This window comes from Varroa jacobsoni, unplaced genomic scaffold, assembly GCF_002532875.2.
Source record: "Varroa jacobsoni isolate VJ856 unplaced genomic scaffold, vjacob_1.0 scaffold_130, whole genome shotgun sequence".
NCBI classification, from domain to species: Eukaryota; Metazoa; Arthropoda; class Arachnida; order Mesostigmata; family Varroidae; genus Varroa; species Varroa jacobsoni.
The window spans coordinates 1,240-26,344 of NW_019213032.1; the positions used below are offsets into that span (position 1 = coordinate 1,240).

The 25,105-nt window shown below is 37.7% G+C and overlaps 3 protein-coding genes and 1 long non-coding RNA gene across 13 annotated transcripts in view; 2 read left to right on the forward strand and 2 right to left on the reverse strand.

Moving 5' to 3' along the window:
• The first annotated feature begins 329 nt into the window (after window positions 1-329).
• Window positions 330-4,458, forward strand: Tango14 (transport and golgi organization 14). Of its 2 annotated transcripts, none has more exons than XM_022846592.2 (5): window positions 330-1,491; window positions 2,210-2,342; window positions 2,829-2,939; window positions 3,180-3,326; window positions 3,794-4,458. In XM_022846592.2, exons 1-5 carry the CDS (start codon window positions 1,294-1,296, stop codon window positions 3,982-3,984), a joined length of 780 nt encoding a protein of 259 aa, XP_022702327.1. In that variant the 5' UTR covers window positions 330-1,293; the 3' UTR covers window positions 3,985-4,458. The 2 variants fall into 2 exon arrangements, with proteins under 2 accessions (XP_022702327.1, XP_022702335.1); XM_022846600.2 differs by having other exon boundaries at window positions 330-835.
• Window positions 4,459-4,556: 98 nt separating this feature from the next.
• The window catches only part of LOC111267930 (mitochondrial ornithine transporter 1), a 31,903-nt gene continuing 11,354 nt past the window's right edge, over window positions 4,557-25,105 (forward strand). For 2 of the 6 annotated variants that reach the window (XR_002684924.2, XM_022846576.1), the window contains exons 1-2: window positions 20,947-21,181; window positions 24,718-24,851. Coding sequence is in view for 5 of the 6 variants with exons in the window: in XM_022846576.1 (XP_022702311.1) it covers window positions 21,118-21,181; window positions 24,718-24,851 (198 nt within the window). In the remaining variant the exon portion in view is untranslated. Of the gene's footprint in view, window positions 6,270-20,946; window positions 21,182-24,467; window positions 24,559-24,717; window positions 24,852-25,105 lie in introns of those variants that run through there. The other 4 variants (XM_022846553.2, XM_022846567.2, XM_022846534.2 and 1 more) reach the window with 4 other exon arrangements.
• LOC111267914 (uncharacterized) lies at window positions 8,054-20,393 on the reverse strand. Of its 4 annotated transcripts, XM_022846502.2 has the most exons (5): window positions 17,733-18,333; window positions 12,725-13,141; window positions 11,915-12,217; window positions 11,430-11,579; window positions 8,054-10,817 (listed from the first exon to the last, which is right to left on the reverse strand). In XM_022846502.2, exons 1-5 carry the CDS (start codon window positions 17,835-17,837, stop codon window positions 10,782-10,784), a joined length of 1,011 nt encoding a protein of 336 aa, XP_022702237.1. In that variant the 5' UTR covers window positions 17,838-18,333; the 3' UTR covers window positions 8,054-10,781. The 4 variants fall into 4 exon arrangements, with proteins under 4 accessions (XP_022702237.1, XP_022702248.1, XP_022702229.1 ...); XM_022846513.2 differs by lacking the exon at window positions 17,733-18,333 and adding an exon at window positions 20,094-20,393 and having other exon boundaries at window positions 8,054-11,579; XM_022846494.2 differs by having other exon boundaries at window positions 8,054-11,579; window positions 17,733-18,332.
• On the reverse strand, window positions 22,309-24,278 carry LOC111267969 (uncharacterized). Its single transcript, XR_002684935.2, has 2 exons — window positions 24,172-24,278; window positions 22,309-23,788 (listed from the first exon to the last, which is right to left on the reverse strand). It is a non-coding gene; the product is annotated as an uncharacterized LOC111267969 (long non-coding RNA).

Here is a 25,105-nt window from a genome sequence, read left to right on the forward strand (position 1 = left end):
GCTACAGACATGATAAGAAACTACGTTTAAGTTGAACATGCAAATTCCTTATGTTTTGTTTACCACTTAATTGTGGGAAATTTCGTAGCTCGGTGACTAGCCTATCACTTCACCCTCTCATGATAATGCAGTGAAAATAAAAGTCTTTTACATTGTCGCGTACGTCTGCATAAGCGAATAAGCTCGCTGCAATACTGGATGAGTTCAATTCGTGTAGTTTTTTCTTCTTGCGGATAAAGACCATTTCTGCCCGCCTTTCTCGCACTTATGTAGTGTTCGCGCAGCTGTCTGCTCCGTCAAACTGACAGACTACCGGTGTAAATAAACAGTATGGTCGTCGTTTATATGCCGATTATTTCGTACGCTAAAAATCGAAATCGATGTACAAAAAAGATAGCAAAATTGCAATGCAGTTCTGTGTAGTACTGTGCTTGTGTGACAATTTACTATATCTTCGTTTAGTCTGAGTATCATATATATCCTCACTTGATTTGAATGTGACGGCTTTGACAATGCTGTTCAGCCTAAATCCGTTTAAGACTTGGTATCAGTCTATTTCGCCGTTTTAATTGTGATAATGGTAGTTCAGTTCGAACGTCTGACCGCTGGCTGAGTTGTCCCTGAGTATTAGTTGGCGGCGAATCCGCGCACAGCCGCATGGTAACCGCCGACATCTGTCAAAATATAGAACGTCAGTTAACACTGAATTTGAAGCTAACAGTTTCGCGTATGGAAATGTTCGACGACAAACATGTGCTACGGAAAGCAAAATTGAATAGGTCTACTACATCCAATGTCAAGTGCTTTTCAAGTATATCTCAATCTTTCCAAACATGTGCGTCTGTGGCGTGTACGCCAAGTGACAGATAACATTTCTTGCACTGTTCCTTCAGAATTTTCGTCACCAGCAGTCTATTTAAAAATGCCCAATCTAGTATGAATAAAATAAAGGTTACCTCACGAGCACCTGGTCACTAGCTGTGCTGTGGGTAGATGTAGATCATTAATATCGTAGACTCGGTGAAACGTATCCAAAACAACGTTGTTTGCGCGTGGTTAGAAAAAGGAAGGCAACTACTTAACCCATTTCCTACAACTTCCTTCTTTTGCCAAGGCTCAACTACGGTGCAGCACTTAGTTTTGTTCAGCTGACTTATCTGTTTGTTCAGCTATTAATTTGATCCAACGATATCTCGGAGCGTCACCACATCCAGTAGTCTATGATTACCTAGGGTAACACATGACCGTTGTGTGGATGTATCGGGTTAATTAAACGAAGGAAAACAGATAGCTATGGGTCAAGAAGCGGAGAAGTTACATAAACCAATTTTGAAGGACTCAGAGGGGACCCTGTTTACTTACTTTGCGACAGCTGCGCTTAACGTAATATATTTTGCACTCACAGTTCATCAAGCATTGAACTTTCTATTATATAAATTTGCGCATGTGATAAAGTTCCTGTTCTCTTCTGAAAATATCCGAAGCCTAAAGGTGAGCTGTTGGGGTCTCGTTTTTAAGCTACAAGTTATTCAGTTTTAACTAAAAGCTGTATCAGCTGACCTGCGGGATTGTAAAGATATATAGTAAATATAAAAAATTAACCGTCGTTATTAATATTAAATATTGTTTTTTGGCTAATTTTGTAGAAACTATGCATGAATATACGTTTTCAAGTTCGTTGTATTATTGAATGGCACGAACATGAAATAAACAGGACTTATTTTACTCTGCTTGTTTTTTAAATATAGACTTCCAAGGATGCCATCGAGCAGTTTGTTTTTTAAATGTAGACTTTCAAGGATGCCATCCAGCAGTGATCATATAGTAGGACTTGCACTGTAATTATCCATTTGCTTCAACTCTGCATTTATTATATGGCAAACCTGAGTAGATAACAAAACAGAAAACACAGACTCTATAATAACTCGAATCAGATAGGCAAGCGTCCGCATCGACGACACAAACGTCTTACCTGTTTAGTCAATACCTAAGTCAACAAAAACTTTGTATCAAAACGGAACCTTTTCTATTATAACATTCATCGGCGATTTCCAACTGTTCAAGTTGTAAACAGCAACTTTTACAAAAATATCTCATTTCGTTAAAATGGTCATTTGAGATCAGAATGTGAAGGAAGGCACAGAATTATCTTTTTGTGCTCTTTTGGTGCAATATTTATACGCTCCATTTGAATAATTGTCTATTTCAGAGTCTTCCAAAAAAGCCTGCGCATTTAGCGCTAGTAGTGGCTGATCCTCCTGTGCGATTTGCCGATCTCGCTAAAGTTCTTGCTTGGTGTCACGAGACTGGAATATATTATGTCACTCTATATGATTTCGATGGTAGGTGGTTGAGGCCCGAAGAGAGCCCTCGGCAGTTTTTGTGTTTGTTTTGCATACTTACATGTCATATCAGCAGCCCTATATTTTGAATAAAATCCGGCAGAGGTCACATGCCTATACATATAATATTCAAACTATAGCTGTTCTAATATATTTTGGTCAGGCTCAATAGTCTTCAAAGTTGATTCAATACCTATTTTCAATGTTAGATAGTATGATGTAAAGCACTAGATCTTTTAGTTTGAAGAGTTGGCTATGTATAAAAGATGTATTTGTCTAATTTCATTGACAATCACTTAAAAACAGCGGGTAGGCTCGCAGCTAATGGAACATTATGTGCCATACATTTGAAGATGTTTTGGAATGGATATGTCTTTCATCAACGATGTGCTACCAATAGCAGTGAAACCGCTTTTAAATCATATCATATTTAGTGTGATTGTTCGGTATATGCGTAATTTAATATCATGCGATTTTTGCTTTTAGGACTGATCAAGAGTTCGCCTAACGTGCTCCTAGAAGCAGCAGCTCCTTTGGCGCGAGGCAAGTTTAAAATCGAACTTCATTTTTTTAGTCAAGAAAGACACAACGAAATGGGTAAGTCATAGGATAATTTCTGTTGTATCCTTGCACTATTAATATTATTGTTCTTTAGCATCCTGGATGCAGGATCTCATGATACATTCTACAAAATTCAGGTTTAAATCAAGTAATACGTAAGAAGATACTTTCTGTGTAGGTGTGGTCGATAAAGCAGCAGCTCTTTTAAATTCAACATTCTTTCTGTTTATTATACGATATAACTTTTGTGTAACCAATAGTCAATTACGATTCCAGCGTCTCGAAACAACGTGTCGGGTGTGGTACACGTTCATCTGGCTGCTTCAGAAGATGGTCGAAGTGCCCTGGTAGAGGCGGCACGAGTTCTGTATCGTAATGGAACGACTGATGTCACCATTTCGAATGTCGACCAACTTCTTCGAGGTGAATAGTTTCCTAATTCTTTGGAACAAACAGGTTTTTTTTAAAGCCAAAGATATACTTCAGAGATCTAAATCAAATTTGATGTAAAGAAAACCGAAGATATTGGTGATGATACCGGGAAATGTTGTTGAATAGGAATTGCTAAGAATATATCAAAATACCTTTGATATTAGGGTGTATTGCCACTGCATTCCACCGTGGAAGTTCAAACAATGTTTAAATTACACGAAATGAAAGCTGGTACTCTCGTTTAAGGCTTAGTACCAACTAAGAATTTCAGCTATAAGGGCTGCGCTGGTCTATTGTCTAAATAAAGTTGTTAGCATGTCGAATTTTTTAAGCCTTTGACCGTTTAAAGGTAAAAACTTCAACTCATGTTACATTGTTATTTTACTTTTAAATTTTCTAAATTTAATTGATTTGTGCAATTCCCCTTGGAACAATGACATTGCATGTTTCTTCTTTAGTTCGTACAGATTGGCCAGAGCCAGACCTTCTCATCCGGTGCGGAGGTGTGCATTCGCATCTTGGATTCTTGCCTTGGGCGTTGCGACTTACTGAGTTTGCAGATCTCTACTCTCACAAATATCTCCTTCCGTCAGAGTTTCGGGATTTGTTATACAAATTCGCAAAAATAGATAGAAGATTCGGGAGATAGATTTGTTATTAATATACAAATATAAAATTAAATGTGATCTACGAAGAAAATTAAGTGAACACAGCTACCCTATGAGAGCAAATTGTCTGGTCGCTAGTAATAAATGTATTTTTATTGGTTATTTAGCTCAATTTATACCGTGTAGGTCTTTATGAGGATGCACTAAGCGGATCGTGAAGTTTCCTGGGCATAAGGTAGTGTTTGCTCATTCTGTACAGATAAATGAGTAACCACCAATAAGCTATTTAGCAGTGGTGTTTTTATTATTATTATTATATGAACTTCAAGCAGGTGACTGTTGACAATGTGGCATCGATTATTACTATCTATTTTATTCATTCAATAACCAACCGTCGCAGTATATTGTATGCAAGACTTGCTCCACTGTATGTAAGTTGAACTAATAAAAAAAATATTAGATTTTCGCGAATAAATGTTTAATAAAAAAAACAATGTTGAGCTACGATTGGATTACTTGTAACCATCATATTTATTATATACACATCCAATCATTCATTATACGATATATATGTTTGGAAACTATACCGAATGTGTTTACAGCAGGTTTAATCTCAAATCATGCGCATACGTATTGACTATAATCTTATTGCAGTGTTCTTTGTCAAATATTCAGCATGCTGCATTGGTTGTTATCGATTAACGAGTTACAGAAATTTTGCCTAATGTACAATGTGCATTAGGTCGATGGCCTTTTATAGGGGAAAAATATAGCCAGATCTTCTAGACATTATCTAAAACTAACTGTAAATTGGATATTGATTTGCAGCCTTACAAATGGACGGATCCGTAAGTAATTGGCATTACGCAAATTTAGACACGTCAATGATTTTTAGTAATCTTCATTAACTTGTTGTTCTTGCGTGATGAGCAAGACAAGCTGAACGTTAAATACTATTAAGAGCTACGACCGGGATTGAGCTCGAAACAGAAGAAAAAAGCTTTGGACGTATCGTGTGGTGAGAAAACTCAATTTAAGTTGTAGCAATCACTTCGAAAATGCTTACAGGAAGGAAATAATTATTTTGTTACATAGAAAAATAGTAGTAATCATGTAATTTGTTAGATTAGGCTGTTATCAGTCTCCATGTAATTGTGCTACATAACACAAATCGCACGCGATCTTTCCTGAATTATTTGCATGAGTCAAGTATGTTTTCACTGTTTATCAATTATTATACAAAGTTTCCGTTTTGTTCAGGATTTATGAGATCTCCTGCGGAAAACGGTGCTGCTAGTCTGCACTTGATAATAGAATTGACGCGTGTGAGTCGAATACGTAATATTTGATTTATATCTAGCATTGGTAAGAACTTGCTAAACTCAAACGTCCCGTTGATATTGGTGGCGTTATCCACAATTCTACAAATTGATAGATAACTTTAACAGGTAAATAGATTGAAGTAGTATCTGTGGATAAGAAGTTTACATCGACAAACAATTTTAGTACATAAATCTCGATGTATGTAAATCTTGTTACACTTGTTATTAATTTATTTGTTAATAAAGCACTTCTAAATTTTGTTGGTATAGCGCAAATATAACATTTAAACAAGGAAAGTTTGATTCTATAAGCTCTCAACAATTTTATCTCAAAATTTCATATGACTTGAAGAAATAAGGATGTGTGTTTATAGCCACGAGTCCTATAGTTTGGGCTAGATGGTCCATTAAACGCTAACTAAAGTCAATGTATACCATGGTGAAAAAATACGACATGTTTATGTGTGCTATCAATTAAAATTGTGTTTAAAAAAGATGAAATGCGGTGCTTCCTTCCAGTTGACAAGGATGCTAAGCACTACCTATTTGTCCTTGATTATTGGCATTGTAATGGGTTGCCTCTAATAACAATAACGAAAAGCTTCCAATAACAGTAAATAATATATGCCACCTATTTCTAGGTTCAACCTTTATTCTTCATGTATCACCTTTAGGGTACGAAAGTAGCTTGGCACCTAAGCATACTTGAGAGACTTAAGAAATATGAAGATCTCGAATTCTTTCAAAACGTTCTGTAGTCCGTAAGGCATCTAGCTTATTTTGGGATTACAGTTTTCGAAATGATGAAGGGTCTTCTTTAAACAAACATCGATATCGTCTGCGATAAATTGAAAACAGACTTCGAGGAAAGACAGTGGATTTTTTAGGTCGCTCTAGCAAAGTTCATCTTCTGCTAAGTGTGTCTAGCATTTTTTTTAGTTAAAGGAAGTTACGCAGCGATGGTGTTTCTTTTCGAACTTCAATAAAACTACTCTTTCATCAAGGTGCGTGTTGGAGATCAACAAATTATTTCCTCTAAGATATAGTTGATCCTTGGGTCTGCATGTGCAAGATATTATGTGTCCTTCCTGCCCTTGCCTTCTCGCGGGTCTACTTATTTTCTTGTGTATATTAAAAACCTGTTCATTTTGGTTTTTCTTTACCGACAGGTGTAGTCTAAATGCATGCTTACTAGTGTGTACCTGTTTTGGAGCAGTATGTACGTTTTGATCTAGTTCGCCAATGAACGTGGTTAGCTCGCCGTACATAATGTTGATACTGTCGCAGCGAATGAAGAATGTTTCGAGGTTTGTTTAGCTGAGTTACGTCAAACAAGCTATGTTTTGGCAGCCTTTACAACAAATGGGAGTGAAGATTCTAAAAATTTTCTAGCTAGGAAAATAACTAAACGGGATTCTCTCTGAAAATTTTTCATTGTTTTTAGATCTAACAACGGCTATTAGCAAAAAATAAAGATCATTTACGATAGGTCTCTCTACTCAGCAAGTATATCACCTTTGATGAGTTCAACAAATGTTGGGTTTCGTGTGACAAGTCAAATATTTACAAAAGAAATATACCTTTAAACTCATGTGCCACGCGCTGCTAAAATGCACAGGTGTTAAAATCAAGAAACACATAAATGCAATATTATGTTACAAAATGAATGCTATAAGTACGTAAAATCCTTCATGAATTTTCAGTGTCAGAAAAAATCACTATTTTTTGTTTGCGTACGATTGCGCGCGCGAGGCTGCTTCATCAATTACTCTCTAAAATTATCTTCTAAAAAGCAAAATGTTTTGGTTACCAAGGTTCATTTAACAAATAATATAGTTCTATTGTGCACTCGTTGAAAAATACAAAGAATGTAAAGCGCGCTGGGTTGTTTACCAACCACTCGGACCAAATTATGTAGGATAAAGCAAAAGCGATATGTGCGACTATAAGGAAACTCTCTATTTTATTTCCCACAAACAAAGACTGTGATAGCGATACAAAGTTAGGATACGAAAAAATCATAACAATTATAATAGTTTACACACATAGCATTGTATGAAGAAAATCCGTAGACTTAGTTAGCGGTAATTAGATATGCCACATGGATCTTAACTATGAGTGATAGTGATCGTGTATCGTATTAAATTGTATCACGAAAGTTCCAGTCGAAGGCAACGTGCAGACTCTACAATTAGAGTATAGTTCTACAACGAGTCATAAGAAAAATACTCACAGAACAATCACTGGGATGTGAATACTACTCCGCAATAATGTTACGACACTGATGAATGTCACGAATAAGATAAATGATGATAAATGATTAATCCAATGGACGTTGTTATTTTTGTCCTTTTAAAAAAACCCGTCTACTTATACATCTTTTGTTGAACATAGTTGATGTCTAAATACTTGGTAATCTCAAAAACGTTTTGGGAACAAGATTATAAATGTATTGTTATCCATACACCATTTACTTTTTTACAAGTGCCCCTTGATTTCTTCTGTTAGAATTGTGGTAAAGAACAAAGACCGGACAGAAAAACTGAGATTCGAAATTATCTCTTCGAATTTACTTATATACACCAAATTTAACGGACGATGACTGGATTTAAACTTTTAATAAAACTATCATACATTTTCCAGTTAAATTCATTATTTTAGCAATCATCCACAGAGGTGAGACGTCGCGTATTTCACCATCATTAATGACATATATTAATGTTGCTAGAACAAATTATTCTTTAGTGATCTCACTATTAATTGTGGGTATGTGAATAAATACACGTCATTGTTCCATATATGTACCATGTATCATCAAATTTATTTTCAGTCCACAACAAACATTTTCAATAAGGTATAATGTCATGTGAAAAACGAGTTATTCTTACCAAAATACAGCGTAAGTACAATTTACAGGAAATTTCATCAAAATCTTCACGCTTATTAATAAATTGGTTTTCACAGCTATAATAATTTAATGGCTGATTTATTTTTGTGACAAGATCTAAAGTTTTGCCAGCTCAAAAATGTCTGTATGATTTACTTCCAATAGACTACTTCCATTCGTTAAAAGATATCAGTAAATATCGCTGCAAATCCAGACACGAGTATCATTCATTCGTTTTTTTGATATCTGTCGTTGCCGTTCTAATGCCGTGTCTCGTTTATGCGAAGGACCTATTTTTGCCGTACAATTGCATAAAATATAATGTTAAAAATAGCTTTTGTGTCATACTTTGCATACAGAATAGTCATGAGTACGTTGATCGGTTTTAATACGTTATAGTCACGCTAACTCCATTAGCTCTTTTCCTGAGGACTGGTATGCAATGATCTAATTTGACTGGCATCGGATGTCGTAATTGTCACATACGATAATCACTGGCATGTTTCTGTCATTGATGCCTTTATCGCGATTGTTCGATTCAAGGGGTGGTATTTATGCTGCACAAAGTGGGAGCTTCAAAAGTAGTACTGGACAGTCCTTCAGAGGAACCGTTTCAACATGCTGTACATACACATATGACTTAGATAGTCTAGATGGATAATATTTTAGGTAGGTAGCGTCTTCGCTATGCTCCAATCCAGATTTCAATAAGATACAAATTTGTTGTTCACTTATAGCCACGTGTAGAACTATCTGCCGGCGTCAGCCATAAATTGGGTCCACCCGTGGCTTATCGTGCACACACAACATTAAACACCAAACATTCTAGACTATCTATTTAAGGCAATGGTATCTATCAAACGCCGTCCAAAATCCAAAGGCGTTTATATGCATGAGGCGCTACCAGTCATGTGGGAATAGTAGCTAACTAATATTTGGTGTTGTTTACAGTCAGCAAGTGTTCCTTGTACTCGGCTTTATTGAATCAGCATCATGTGATATCCAATGAGAAGGGTTAAAACGATTTCTATATTACTCTCGTTTTGTCGTTCTTTTCTCAACTTAATACACTTTATTCTCTAGGAAACACGCATCCACGGACACATGCGCTTAGACGCATGTTGCGTGCTTGTCGTAACACGTATGTTTAACACATTAAATATGAATACATGATCGCGTCAGTATTAATACAAATATCTAAACATGTTTGAATGAAACTCTCGGCGTAGCATAGAAGCAACGCCTTCGTAAATTTATTCGTCACATATCTTGTAAAATGCATACATACGATGAACTAACAACGTTGGTTCATATGCTTAACTATTCCCTTGCTTCACAAATTAATTAAATCTCATACATAAATTGTCTAAAAAATAACATGTTAAAGAAAACATGCAGCCAAATAAATTTTTTCTGTCAATTCTCGGTTCATTTTCATGGCTAATAAATTAACCATATATCAAGATCAAACATGTACTTTGAGGTGGATCGTTCAAAAAGTTATAGCATTCTTGCTTAATTTCTACGCTTCAGATGTCATATACATTTATAACAATTATTCTTCTGCTGTCGTGCAAAGCTCTGGGTATAGACCTTCAGTTCCTTTTAAAAAGCCTTTTTGTCTGAGCATGATGAATTATATGCTATATAATATTGCGTCACACGGCACCGGTTGCTTCTGCTGAAATCTCTAATTCTGTCACATGTACATTACAAGGTAAGATTCTATTCATTGCACCAGCAAAGCGTTGCTCACCGACCTTGGGTGACTAGCTGATCAACAACAATATGCTTATGGAAAATGTGTGTCCTAGTCAGCAGAATCGGTCTTACTCTGCAAATAGCGGCTAAGGGAGATTTCGATTTGTGACAAAGAAGGCTTCGGTAGAGTTAGCTGGAATGAATTTCATCGCTGAATGAAAATAGTACTGAAACCCTGACGCCAAACTGCATACAACGTATCCATTAACAATTCATCAACTCTTCTAAGAATCAAGATTACACCTCTGGCGCTAATATAGATGAGATACGTAAAAAAACACCGCATACATAATCCTTATATTCCGTATCAATTTGCCTATCCGCGCAGAACAGACGCGAAACAATGCCCGCAAACGACGCATCAGACATCTACAATAACGTTAATTTTGAAATCTTAGATATAAACCTTAAGTAATACACCAACAGACATTTGTGTGATTGCAATTCACCAGGCTTAAAGGCTTGGTTCAGAAGCATTTTGGGTCTGTGAGCTCAATTACTTTGCTGTTGCCAACAGTTCCTGTGTATCGTCTGGCGAGCTCACCATCTGGCGATCAGATAGCCGATCGATAAATAGACAAACTGAATACTCATTAGAGTTGAACAGCCCTAGAAAATACAGAGCTTGAATTTTGCATGTGAAAAAGGCAAAAGTAAAATTTCAGGCGCTGATCTAATGTTCTATACTACGGCGTTTTTATTGTTACTGGTTATTCACTCAGCAACCCTAATTTTCAATACATCATTTAATGTTATACTGGTGGCTTGTTTCGTATCACCCTAGATTACTGCAAAGCTATGTACATTCGTAGAAAGTCATGTTCGAGCGAAAAAATAGAGTTGATAGTACAATCTGCAAATCTTGTTCTCAATAAGGTGATGCCCTTCGACGAGGAAATGAGTCCTAGAATGTCACATAAAAGGTTGTTTAGATCAGACACATCGTTTCTATGAGAACACGAGAAAACTGTGATGAACTAAAAAACTAAACTGGCGTTTTTTTGTCATAACCTCTACTAAGTTCAATGCCAGCCTTTATCATCGCTACAGTAACAAACGTGCCATAATTAGGCTTCGCGCTTCTAAACAGATAACAGATGTTGTTTGTGTGTGTGCATTCTGTACAGATTTGCTTTGTCTCATTATTTTGCTGGTTTCACAATGGAAGCTTGCCTATTTGGATTAAGCTAAGTAAAGTTTAGATTGACGTGTGACATGCCGCACAATATTAAGCATGTTCCCGTGGAAGAGGACACCACAAAGTTAGCTGGGCAGTGTCATTATAGTGGCAGTATCATTTGCTTCCACTGAAAGCACTTATACGTTGCCTGCAGGGTTCGTCTTCCCACAGCGAAACATGCGCGTTCGAAACAACAGCGTTCTTAATAAAATATTAATATTGTATGTTGTGAATGTGTACAGATGAGCGATAGTAGACGGCTTAACTTAGCAGTCTCTACCAGTTTTTCCATATGTAGAATGCTATTCCAGCTGTGATGGCCACTCCTGTAGTTACCATAATAGCTTTGGGAAGAAAGTTTAATAAAACGTTTTCCCAACCACCGTGCTCACGGACCCAAGCACAGACGCGGTCACAAAAAAACTCCCAAACCCAGCCGAGAATCTCCCACCGAATTCCACCACCTTCTTGAGTATCTCGCATTGCCTGTTGACCAAAGACAAAACGAAGCTCGAAAGTGTGAACATGTGTACCATTCGTGTACTACTCTATGGTTTGCCGACTTATTTGTACAAACTGTCCTTATTCTTAGTTGTGTACGCTTTTAGTGCATTGCACCTTCATTTCACATTTCTTTTTCTTTTTTTTTTTTATCATGTTATCGGTTATCTTCAGTTTAGAGTCGGAAAATATTCAATAAAAATGAAATATTATTTAATAAAGTCAGTCAAACAAGTTAATAATACATGAAAAAAATGACTTTTTTAACTTGCATATGCTAGGTTCGATGTGAGATCGTATAGCATTTCGACGCGTTTTACCTTGATGATAAGATCGGAACAGAAAAAGAACAGTGTAACCAGCCGTTCTCTAGAGAATCCGTCGTGAAACAGTTCAGTCATGAGAGCTATCAGATTTTCTCTTGTGACCGTGTTCATGCTGAGTGCTTCAGCCTGCTGCTTGACTCGTTGACGTTCCCGTGACCTGGCGAACTCATCAGCCAATCGGGAAAGTTGACGACCAGCGTCGCGATACATTGGGTGGGAGCGAAGAACCTCCTCTGGCGATGGAATAGGCTCAGACGTAGGCCCTGATAAATGGGAGTAGACTAACCTAGCTGGATCCTTGAAAGTCATGATAGAACAAAAAATCTAAGTCATATAACGTGCGTAAGTTTTCGTACGACGATTAGATAAGACAGGTAATCGATTACACAAAAAATTGATTAATTATGTAGCAGGCGAAATTAGCAAAGCAATGAATACGAATAACAATTTTAGCGAATTAGGTGCGCATAGAAGCCCCAGGGTTCATTATAGGAATAAAGAAGGTCGTTGATTACTTCACGGAATATCGGTAATGTAAGTTTCTTTAAAGAGACAATGATTGAAAGCAAACTCTTAATATATATAGCCAGTATAAGTTGAATACAGAAGGGACACAACTTTACAGATTTTACTTTAAAAAAATGTTTCATGTATAGGCATGCGCAGACACACATAACAGTTCAACCTTCATATTTGTTAGGAAAATATGTTACATACATATAAGCAGTGTCAATACCTATACAATTACGGCAAACCGGAACAATCTCCCGCGTGCGTTCTATCTATGAAGGACGGGACACATACAACAATTCTATGCGGTCGCCCTTGGGAGTATTTGTTCCTAGGTTGTGTCGACATGAAAGTGGAATCTAGATGTGAACTGGGGCATGAAAAGGGTTCGTTTGACGAATACGAGGGTGCAGTTCGACTGAGCTCATTTGCAGCGAACCAATTATCAGTGCTAGAGCCTTTTCCATTGTTGTAGTTATTTTGCAGTTCAGCACCAAATACCTCCTCTTCCTCGTTTTCCGGGCTCTCGATAACAACGTGGTTTCTTTCGATTTCCTGCGACACGAAATCTCTCAAGAGCAAGCGGCCTTCTTGCTCTGTATCTTCCTGGCTTGGATTGGAGCTGAACATGGGCCTTATAGGAAGGGCCATCTGAGCGAACGTTATGTTTTGAAACATAGCTGGAAGTGCACGTCGTAGGTTTGCTTCGTCCTGAAAATAAAGCCAACTCATATGACATACTCATTGACATGAATAACATAGGAATTTTTAAGGTTCAAATCATGTTTATATCGTCGAAAGATTAGATACAAATTTCGTCAGTGTGAGACACTATTAAAAATGGTCATGTCACTACTGCACACGTCCATTCACTGCACGACTACGTCAGACTTTGTGAACGCAATCTTGAGAAGGTTTGTAATAATATACCATGCGTTTCTGTCTCGACCATTTGCCGCATTCATTTGGAGCCAGATAAGCGACCTAAATTGTAAATTCGAGCAAATTTGATGCCCTTATCTTTGTGTGTATCTTGTGATAACTTTTAACTATCTATGAAGTGGTAGATCTGTAAATTCAAATAAACATCTGCAAAATTAAACAAGTAGAACTTTCCTTATTCCTTAACAGATTAGAACGTGAATGCTTTTGAAAACTGGTAATATATAGGCATTACATATTATTATTTTTATAGACTAGTACAAATTATCCAAGTGTTTCGTACATGCTTCATTATTTTCTTAAATAGTTTCGAAAAGCATTTATAGGTATAAAACAGAATATATTCAATCCATTATTATCCGATGATGCATAACCGACGTTCAATCTATAAAAGCATAGCAGTGACTGAGAGTTACGCTAGGGAAGAGCAACAAATCAATCTTTCAAATGCGTTCGTGTAGATAAATAGATGTAAAGAAAGATGCAGGTGTTGTTCTCTACCGAAGCCACGTTTGTTTTCTACGAGAATTAGTGGCATGATGATGAAAAAGCACATAATAAGGCAACAATTCTTCTGGAAAAAATGGACCACTTTGTACGGGAAGCAACGACTGCTGGGGCCGAGGGAAAACTGCAGTTTCAAAAACTTTCGGGAACAGACGTCTGACTGCTGCAGCGTTTTTCAATGCCCATACATCATGAGCTCCTATTATTATGCAATTAGGAGCTCCAATAGAATTGTGATAAATTTTGTTGTTATCACTAAAAATATTGATACGATATGCAGAAAAAACAAGATAAAAAAAAACTACTAAAAACAACAAATATTTGAGCTCAGAACTTCCTGTGTTATAAAGGTATGACTAACAGTTGCTCGTTTTTTCTCGAGGGAGATCCGATGATCAAGTAAAACTGCGAACGAGGCTGATGCTCGTCACGGGTGAATTCTAATATGTCACTGCTCTAGCCTGAGCATTCTACGTTCGGTCTTGGGTCTCTCTTAAGACCGAACGTAGAATTGTCCCATATTCCTCTCTCTCTCTCTCTGTTTAAAGAAACCCATACAATTGTGATGAAGCGGGACTACGGGTAAACTTCCGATCTTTTCATCTTTGTTACCGACCAACACCTGATTCACCGTTATTCCTTTGTAACCAACAATCGCAGAAGCATGAGAAGCTGTCACAAACGTGCACGCGCCATACACAAGTGTGGGTTCAGAATAGGCTCCAACGTCGTATCGCGTCCCAATAAAAGTGCGAGAGTTCGTTGAACAGAATCGACTAACAAATTGCGCATCATTTTTTAATATAATGAGTCGTCTTAACATATTACCGAAGCCGACTAGCTCTCGTAAAGGCTAATCTTTTCAGAATCGAAGTACCTTAAATCAAACAGTATTACCTTTCTTACAAAGCCTTGTTTCCGTCAATAGATATAAAACCGTAGTAGCTCAATTGCATATTAGAAAATTTCATGATTTTCAAACATCGATGAGGACATGGCTGTTACATTGGTAAGTCATTGGTAAAAGAAGTGGGCCGATCTATAAATGTGGCCGCAAACGCTTCCATTGAACTGTTCGACTCGAAAAAAGTGATATTCAATATATATATATATATATATTGTTCGCTCGGTCGAGGCTGTAATAGGTAGGCAGCCCCTGGTTAATTTTACATCATCAGACACACGAATGCATCATCATACTCCGCCATCATGTCCTCTTTCAATTGCCATCAAGATTTTTCCTGAAGATAGCGCGTTGACTGAAGCTGAGACGACAAACTATTGTAGGCTCAAGAATATTTGCCGCGCTCAATATAAGGATAATACGCGTGAAACTCAAACATATTAATATGATATATTGCTGGCTTTCGGCCTATTAATACCCGTCTTTGGTATTTCGAACTTGTACGTACCATTTTGTAGTTTCGTGAAATTTCTATTAATCTCGTTCATCTATGTATTGACCGCCACTTAAGGGTATGTTTCACAGGAGATGGACATAATCTAAAATCCAAGCGGTACGACATTTTCGGTATGTTTATAGCCGCTACTGGACCTAGACAGGCAAAGTATACGACTTTAAGTGGTGTTAATTGATTAGGGTCCCGTATCTCGATACAGGTACAACAAATCTTTTCTGAAGGATTGCTGTAGCTATACGACGAAGTTTAAGAAAATAATTAGTAAGAGAACGCAAATAGGAACACATTATTAAAGTTTATCTTCATAGCACGTTAAGTTTGTATCTTAGATATACTTGCATTATACTAGAGGAAAAAATATTTTAAGAAATAGTTTCTTTTTGCGGTTTCTCAGAAACGTCAGATGTTTGTAAAGATTTTTTTGCAGCAGTTGTGGACGAACACGCATTCCAATTGAAGTGTAGGGGATGTAGTGTTAGAATGACCTCAGTTACCTTGAAGCTCTAAGAAGAGCCAGATTGAGTTCGATTATAAGTTAAATATATTTGACTTCGAGCCTGAGTCTTCGCGTGACCCTTGTAAAAATTATAACGTATTCATAAAAATGTTGAGACATTATTATTATACAAGTTAACCAAACAGACAACATTTGTAAAAAAAAAATCACTTATGCTGCTGCGTATAAACTACAAAGATGCTAAATCTAGCCTAGAAAACAACAAACCCTCTCCTTGGCATTTACAGGAAGGAAAGTCGATTTTCTCTTATTTTGGCCAAAAAAGACTTAAGTACTCATATGAAGTAAGCCTAGTTTAATTACAACACAAAAGCAAGTTTACAATAGAGACATGCCGCAAGATGTAAAAGGATGTCAAGACCCGACGAACTAAAAAAACTCAATTTAAGCTAAGTCGTACCCATAATTAGGACCGTAGATTGGTCTAAGGGTTTTTCACAAAGCATCATGATGGAGTTTTTCTTAAGGCCGTAAGCTTCTGTCTCACTAGGCTTTGATTTACCTCAAACTAAAAAAAAAATCAAGCTAATTGATTTATTTCTTGTTATTCGAAACGTGAAGTAAAGAAATTCGCATGGAACGAATCAGCAATGTATTATACTTGTACAGAATTTTTGTAAGATCTGTACATAGATATCATTTGTGTGCATGCTTAATGAATATGACCCAGATAATATCAGTTAACGTTATTTATACTGCGATTGTCTGAGATGTTGACTTTAAGCGCAAGCGGGTGATAGGTGAGTCTGGTTGGCGTCTTTAAGCTCTGAACAAAAGACAATAGGAAGGCACCAATGCACTGTCATGTTATTCATGTCTACTAGTGGCTTCATCATCGTAGGTCGAATATATTCCCTGGCGAGATATGTAACTTCAACAAGCGTATCGTTTTATTTTTTGCACTATTTCTCTAATTCGCTAGAGATTTTCAACGGATGTAAAATATACTCTCTGGTTGCTGTATGGCAACTATAATTTTTTGAGGTGTGGAGATCAATTATACAGTAAACACATGAACGTGTAGACCTCACCTCTCTCATAATTTGCGTGATATTAACACTGATGCATATTTATCTCGATAAGGATTGCTGTTTAATTAACAACTAAAAAAAGGATAAACGAGCAATTTTGCTGGGTATTTACTTACATAGCAATTCACTATAGTTATGATAACTTAATTGGAAGCAATGAAGGCGTATCGTTAGTTAAACCCAGGTCATTTCATATTAAAAAATTGAAAGTGAAAAAGGTAATCTCTGCCTATCTTTGACGATTCAATTGAAACCATATAATGGCCGATATTGAACAAAGTTTTATCTTCTCGTTATATCAGTCTGTGTGAAATATATTGTCTCACGCTAATGACAGTTATGAAAGATAATATTTCTAATTTACCCTACAACCAACTAATTTGAGTTTCCCAATAACTTAGCGCTAATCAACTAGACTGAGTTTGGCGGTCATATTTAATTTTCGGATTATCGTCTAATTTTGCAGTTTACGCATCTTTTCAAAATGATACGTTCTCTGGATGAACGAATAAATAACTACAGCAAGGCCACAGGTGAGCGTATTCTTAATATCTAACTAACAGTTTTGGCAGAATTGCAAAAAAGGTTAGTTAGGTAGCAAGGAAAGTACTAGTTTACAAACGCTATAGAAAAAAACAACCTATACGAAACTTCTTCTGTAAGATTAGAATAAGCCGCCCAGCGGTTAAAGGCCAAGCTACCTTGCTTCACTTGAAAGCTTTGTATGCGAATACGCGTTTATAATAGAATATTCGAAAACTCGAAAAAAACTACTCATAGTTATTTCGATCCGTGTTTCTCATATATATATGTATATATATATATATATATTACCTAAAGATCTAATTATATTATAGTAATTGGCTTAAACTAATTCAACTTACATCCGAGCTCGGGTAATCAAAGTTAGCAATTATGGCGGGCGCCCGCTTACGCTCGTATAGAACATGCGCTAATGACACAGCTAAAAATTCGTGCCTTCCTGGCATACTCTAGTGTTCTAGAAGGCTTAACATTCTCATAGGGCATCGCCGCTACTCGAATAAACAAGTCACCGCGCGGTGATTCGCAAATAACGTTGATGCAAACGTACGATACGAGAGTGAGAGTCACGTTAATCTTCTGGATCCAGAATAATATAACGCGTCCGTATTGTGTCCTTAAGCAATGAGAAGCACGCTGGTGACGGCCTGATATCGACAGATGACAAAGTTTATCAAAGTGTTATTACTTTGATGATGTTCACACTGGTAACTTGCCGAAATAGTAGACTGAATAACCTTGCTAAAAGCGGCTGTGATTTGGCAATTTGTTTTGTTGTCGAACATGCTGCATCGGTTAGTGTCATCCAATAACAGAAACTGAGGTTGGCTTTTGACTTCAGAATAAATGTGTTGATGCATGCATGCATTTGTGTGCACAATGAATTTGATCTACATTAAATACTGACGATTAAACAATAAGCGACAGCATGTTTTGAGGTCTAACAATAAGGTTAAAAACAAATGTCACTCGACGTGTGGCTATTTTAAACGGACAATACACCGAAATATGGTAAATACGACAATGTGTATTGATTTCCATCATAGCAAAAGATGTATAAAATTACGTACTTCGATAACTAGATATACGGCGAATATTAATGCCGGGCGTACTGTACCATATACAAATGATATGAGAAAACTTATTTTTGCTTATATATATATATAAATCTCTCAAGGATGCGAAACATACATTCTCAAGCAAATAAGATTATCAATTTTCTGTCAGTTGACAATCTAAACGATGAACATACAATTTGCACGAATCCTCTTAAGGTACAATTTTTATTGTCAATATACGTCCCTCTGACGGTGTAGTGTTGACGCTTACTAAAACTGAGGGACACGTGATTGCATACATTCGGAAACGGGCGTTACGAGAACTCGTCTCATTCGATGCTAAGGACAACCACCTGGGGCAATGCTTAAGGACAGTGCCGGAAGTAAAGCTCGAAATAGTTAACTGCTGATATATACATCAATGTGTGATGCTCACTTTGATACGGTGACTTGGTTTCCTGCGATTTTCCTAACGTCAAAAATTAGTAGAATCAATTTAAAAAAGGAACAAAGGTGGCTGGCTCGGTTGCCATAAATGATTTCAAAATTAAAGACATTTTTTTAGTACAGTAATGATATGATACTTGAATACAGTAAGCGCCTATTTTTAGAATTACCCCCTGCCGGATACAGGGCAATTTTGAATTGCCATATTGCAGATAAGAATGACGGTAATCCACGGTAGTTTTTTTACCCACCCTGAGGTGCATTAATTTATTCTTGTAGGGTGAATATACAACGTAAGTTGGAAAACATAAATCTAAAGTGTAATCGCATTTCATCGACGTACAGCTTCTGCGTCGTAAAAAGGGAGCTGCCTATTTGTCCGACCCAACACAGTGTGCACCGAGTAAAATAATAATCATAATATGACAGTGAAAATCTGAGTATCAACAGCATCGGTGGGGCAATGACACCAAAACAAGACCAGATACAGAAGCAAGCAAGCGAATAAACGGAGTGGATGTCATCTTCACCCGCAGTTGGCGGCTTCTTTGCCCTACCAGCATCCACTGGACCACCAGAACCGCTACCGCTGTCACAACTGTTTTCTGCGTATTTGCCAAAAGCAACAGTCGCCCTGAGGCACCACTCTTGATGGCAAGCGCGCCATTGCTTTACACCGCCAGTTGCTCGACCGTCTGCCCAGCGGAGCAGCACGCCGTCCATAATCCCATAACTTCGAAGCCTGCTTATCAAATGAAGAAACTTTGACGACATTTATATTATTGCGAGAGAAACATGTAGAACATAAACGCGCGATTTAGGGGACTGATTATTACTTTAAGTTACATTCCACATGTTAAAAAGATAATTCCAGTTGAATAACGAATCTTCTCAGACCAGCCTTTACAAAGCACGTTGGTCTTCCCAGCTTTAATAAAAAGCAGCTTTAACTAAACTTTAAATTAAACCTATGTGTGTCGCCAGCTTCTTCCAATATAAAAAATAACCGACTCGAACACGCACACACACACATGCACACCCCACGAAATACTGCAACCAGAGTTAAGCGTTCCACAAATAAGCGTACAGTGCCAATAGGAGTAACACACTCTGTAGAACCCTGCAGTTACTGACAACATTGGTTGTAAAAAATCCGAAAAGAGCTCATCACTCTGCGCAGATTAGCCGAAAGCTCACCTGAGAATCGTCGCCTGATCGTACACTATCCACTATGGCCATTCCCGCTTTAAAAACCGCGACACCTGGCGGCACTTTTCACAAGACAATGACACACACAAATCGTCCTGCCGCAACAGATTAATATCAAGCAACAGGCTAACTAACCTATAAAGCAAGCAAGGGCTTTTGATTTGATTAGTTAGTACGCAATATATCCGGCAGCAGTTCAGTGATACGCAGCGGCTGAGTGGCAGGCGCACTCCGAAAACCGCCAATCATCAATTTTGTCTGTGCGTTTTTGCGGTCTCTTGCTGTTCTTTTTCTTTTACCCCTATCGTTCCGTGCCAGTGCCCTTACACAACCATCGCACAAGCGAATGCCGTTCGGTTTTTCTATATCCTCTCCCTTACACTCTCGCTCAGTTGGACGCAGCGCTCTAGCTACTTCTTCGCCGAGCGGGAGGAAAGCGTTTTCGTATAGCTTTAACTAGTGAAAGCGGCCGGCGGCTTCGACGACGACGGTAACGCCGGAGCAACAAGGACACAGTTTCGGCCACGAAAAAGAGAAAAAGGGCGAGGAGAACTAAGAAGCATCGCTACCTATCTACATAGCGAGAGAAAGAACGGAAGGACGTGAGCAGGGTTTTGACTCTATCCAATCAGCCGATCCACCGATCGACCAAACGACCAATGGAACGGGAACAGCGGCGACATTATGGTCCGAGCATTAAGACAGCAAAATGCCTTCCCCTTCCGTTATTTAGCAAAAGCGAGTGTGCAGAATACGGTGTAGCACGCGGTTTTGGGAAAGGGTAGTCAGCGTGTGTTTTTCTATCATAACATAATAGTAAGATTCGAATTTAAAAAGCTGCGGCTTGGCAGCCGTATCACTGGTACTGCCGTGATATTGTTGGGTCTGTACACAGCGCACAAGAGTAGTAACGATCGGTAGTGTGAAATTGCTAAAAAGTAAGCGTGCTTCTAGATTCAACCACAACACAAATGTGCATCATAACTCTCCGCCTGGTGTGGCTAGGCAATGCATGAGTGAGGGTGTAAAATCAACGACGGACAACCCAGCATGCGCGGTACATGTTCTCCCACTAGGTGAGTCATACACACAACGGCAAATTATGGGGTAAGAGACAAACCGGCGTCTAACTGTGGGTTCCAAGAATCTCTAGTGCGTTCTAGACGTGCACACCGCGACATCGACGCTGATCTTGACAGTGCTATCGCACACAACTATATTATTCACTACATCAATGGTGTAATCCTATTTGTTTGCCTGATGCAAATACATTTAGCACTTTGGATCGCGTAAGTGAAACGACTGTTGGTGTCATTACCATCGGCGCCTTCTGCGATCAGTTGCCAAAGCCACCAATAGAATTGCAGGTGCCATCACTAGCTGCGTCAAACATGAAATAATTAGTTGTAGAACTACCTATAACAAGGGCATCCAAACAGAGGGGATTCGGACGGGCGGGCAAAATAACAATAACAGATATTGCTTCTCTGATCAAACACGCATTTACGTTGTCTCGACCAAACTCGGGTGCCTGTTCCGGCGCTACAAAACTTTTGCTTTTTGCTATTTAATATACACTTTAGCTGTTTGCCCGTAAGCCTGACAGCAGCCTATCTTTTTTTTATCATGATCGGCGTAGCCGTCTACAAACGACATGTCTAAACCGTTTCAGGATTCATATCAAACTTGACCTCCCGTTTTCTATAGCTAAAATAGGTCAACGAAAATACCACAGCCGTCTGCTGCAAGAATATTATGAATGCTATAACAATCTGGTACACTATTTTGTATCCTTTGTAATTTTCAGGGCAATACAATATTATTTTGAAAATAAAAACTTATACCAAACAACCGTGCGCGTTTCCTGTTTCATATTCCAATCCAGTGAGATTACCACACAATAATGATCACAAGCCGATTATAACCGAAAATGATTCGAAAAACTTGAAAACGATTGACGCTGAAAATACGTTGTTATTAATCAATAGGTCATTAATAATAATACATCGCTTGTGTTCACCTAGTGACGAGTGGGAATAAACTGGAAGTTTTAATATCTAGTAAGTATGTTAGGTAAAAAATGTTTTGTGTAGGTTTATTGATCTCGTGATTAATCGCCCCCTTCCATACAATTGTATTCTGTATTTTTTCTATAAGTTCTATGCATTATTAAGTGTATGTTCAATTTAATTACGCACTAATATAACTGCCACAATGAATTTATTGGGTTACAATTGAATTTGACATTGTGGAAAGATTACAGCTTGAGCCATACTAAATCAGAGACAAAGATTCGTTTTCGACTAACGCTATATATCTTATCGTTATTTCACAGACGGAATCATTCTGGATAAACCTATAGTCATTTAGATCCGGTCCTATTGACTCTGACTATGAACCGTAGAAGCGCTAGTTTTGCTGATGATTCTGTAGCTATAACAAGCATTCATTGATTATCGAAATATCTCATAACATGCTGGAAAATTTGTTTTCGTTTGTCTTAGTCTCCCGTGGCTACGTAGATCCGGGTGTTGATTAGGCTGTTCATTTTTATTCACGAAGCTCTACCGGCAATGTCACCACTAACAGAATATAGATTGCATAATACTAACAACATATTCTGGCTAACTGTGCCGTTATCTGTAAGTGATGTATCAACGTTACGTTACCAACATATTATATACCAAATGCTTTAACTGATTTCGGATCCATCCTGTACAGCTCAAGTGACAAATAAGATATGAACTATCATTGGAGAACGGGTTCTCGTTTTTACAGTCGTATCTGAAGAAGTGTTATGAACATCACAATTATTAAGCTTCAGATAAGAAAAGATTGCGGCTAACATTGTGTGCAATGGGCCCACAACATTAAACGAATTATTTTTATTGATTGCACACTCCCGTTAGATGCTTCTTGTTATGTCGGATACAGAGATACCAGATCGGCACATATTTAACAATGTCAGCCAGTTTCGAGCTCAACTGTACAGAAGCAAACCTAGACAATCAACTGCTGCGGGGTATTGCCCGCCGATTAAGAAGGTTGCTCTAACCGGCAAAATAAAAAAGTTGATAACTATTATACATACATATATCTGCCATCAAAGTTATAAAAGTTCTTTCACATGTGAAAATGCTAACGGGCGCTGAAAATTCGAACTGTAGTGATATGAAGAGCGGCTTTTTAGAGTAGGGCAAAACTTTCTGCTGTAGAAACCAGTTATACAATCCTGTCTGCATAACAAGCAAGGTAGTGCAACATTGTTATTTAGCATGGTTAATTTCCATCGCTGGAGTTTAGGTTATTACTTATATTTTGAAGTGGCCTAATCCAGACTTCATAATTAGCTTGTTTATTTTTATTATAATATCGAAAGAGCTAAAGGATGTGATTAAGCGCCTATCTCCCATCTAGTGAAGTCCAGTAGCAAAAAGAAACAAAAAATCTCGAGCAATTGCACAGCAGAGTTAACAAGTTTTTCTTTTTTATTTTAATTAAAAGGGGCTTTGCAGCGCGGTTCTTGCAGCGGTGATTCTTTCATTAGTCGTATCAAAACGTCTCGGCATGATGGGATGGGCACGGACATATTTTCGAAGAACCTTAGACTGCACAACAAAGGGTTGCTATTGTGTTATGTACGCGGAGCTCGTCTTTAGTAGTCGTAATCTTTGTATCATTGTCTATCAAAAAAAGAAAAAAAAAATATATATATACATACATGCTGATTTTAACCTAATTTTCAGATACAAGTGAACTATCTTAATTCGTGCAAAAGCCTATGAAGTTCCCACAATATTTTAATAAAAATATAAACAATGTTTGAGTTCTATTTAGAATGTATGTATTTCATCGACGCACATCTTAATAAGGTTGTATTATTGTAGTAAATGTTGTATTATTGTAACAGTAAAGTTAAAAAATTCAGGATTTCTCTAAGCTTGGAGCTATTTTACCGTACACCGATGCTTACAATCCGTAATGAGCATAGTTAACAAGAGAATTTATGACATTCTTCAAATTTGGCATTTGAAGTAGAAAACCGTTCTTAATTTGATAGACTTACTTGGATGACACATTGAAGAAAAGAGTAGGCGTTAAAAAACCTAGCACAACAGGAAACAGCATTTTGTTGGCCGATCGCGTAGATTGATCGTTCTGGCCTAATAATCTGTTCTGGTAAGATACTGGGCGCAACGTCTTCGTGTTCAAGTAAGGGGAAACCATTTCTATGATACAGCTCACGTTGAGAAGAATGGTTTTATTATTGCCATAATCATTGCGTGAAACTCTACGGAATCGGAACGTTATACATTGCTGCGTCTCCTTGTGTTTATTCTTTAGTTGAACCGCTGTAGCTAAGTCATTAAATACCCGTATGTGTAAAAGATTCAATAGAAGACAAAAATAGGCAGTCTACGGGTAGCAACTAAATGTGTCTTTGTGAAGAAGCGTAAGTTTTTACAACATGTGTGTTAATATCGGTATGGATAAACTGGCCTGCCACAGAGTTAAATATAAAAGTAGGGTTAATGCAAATCAGACACATTGGTTATACGTCACATCATTTTAACATTAATATTGGGCGCCGTTTTTCCGTTTGCTATTCCAGATTTTAGAATGGAGAAGGTAGAAGAATATAAGCTTGTTGTAGGAACTGTCCGAAATGCCCTGGTTGATCTTCTCGCAGGGACTCTTGGCGGTATTGCCACCGTCCTTGTCGGACAGCCTCTCGATACGGTTAAGGTTGGTATTGCATTGAGTTACCGCAAGACAAAGTGCTGAATCGCATACAATAGCGAACTTACCGTGTATTATATCGTAAACTAGTCATAATTCGCGCGGTTCTTGATGAAGCAGTGGGAAAAACTTTTTCGACATTCGATGATTGAAAGTGGCGTTTGCAGATAACGGAGAATTTTGGTAGATTTTCAAAAAAATTTCATATTTGATCTTCTCGACAGTGCAGTAGAATAGAAAGAAATCCGTAATAATAATAA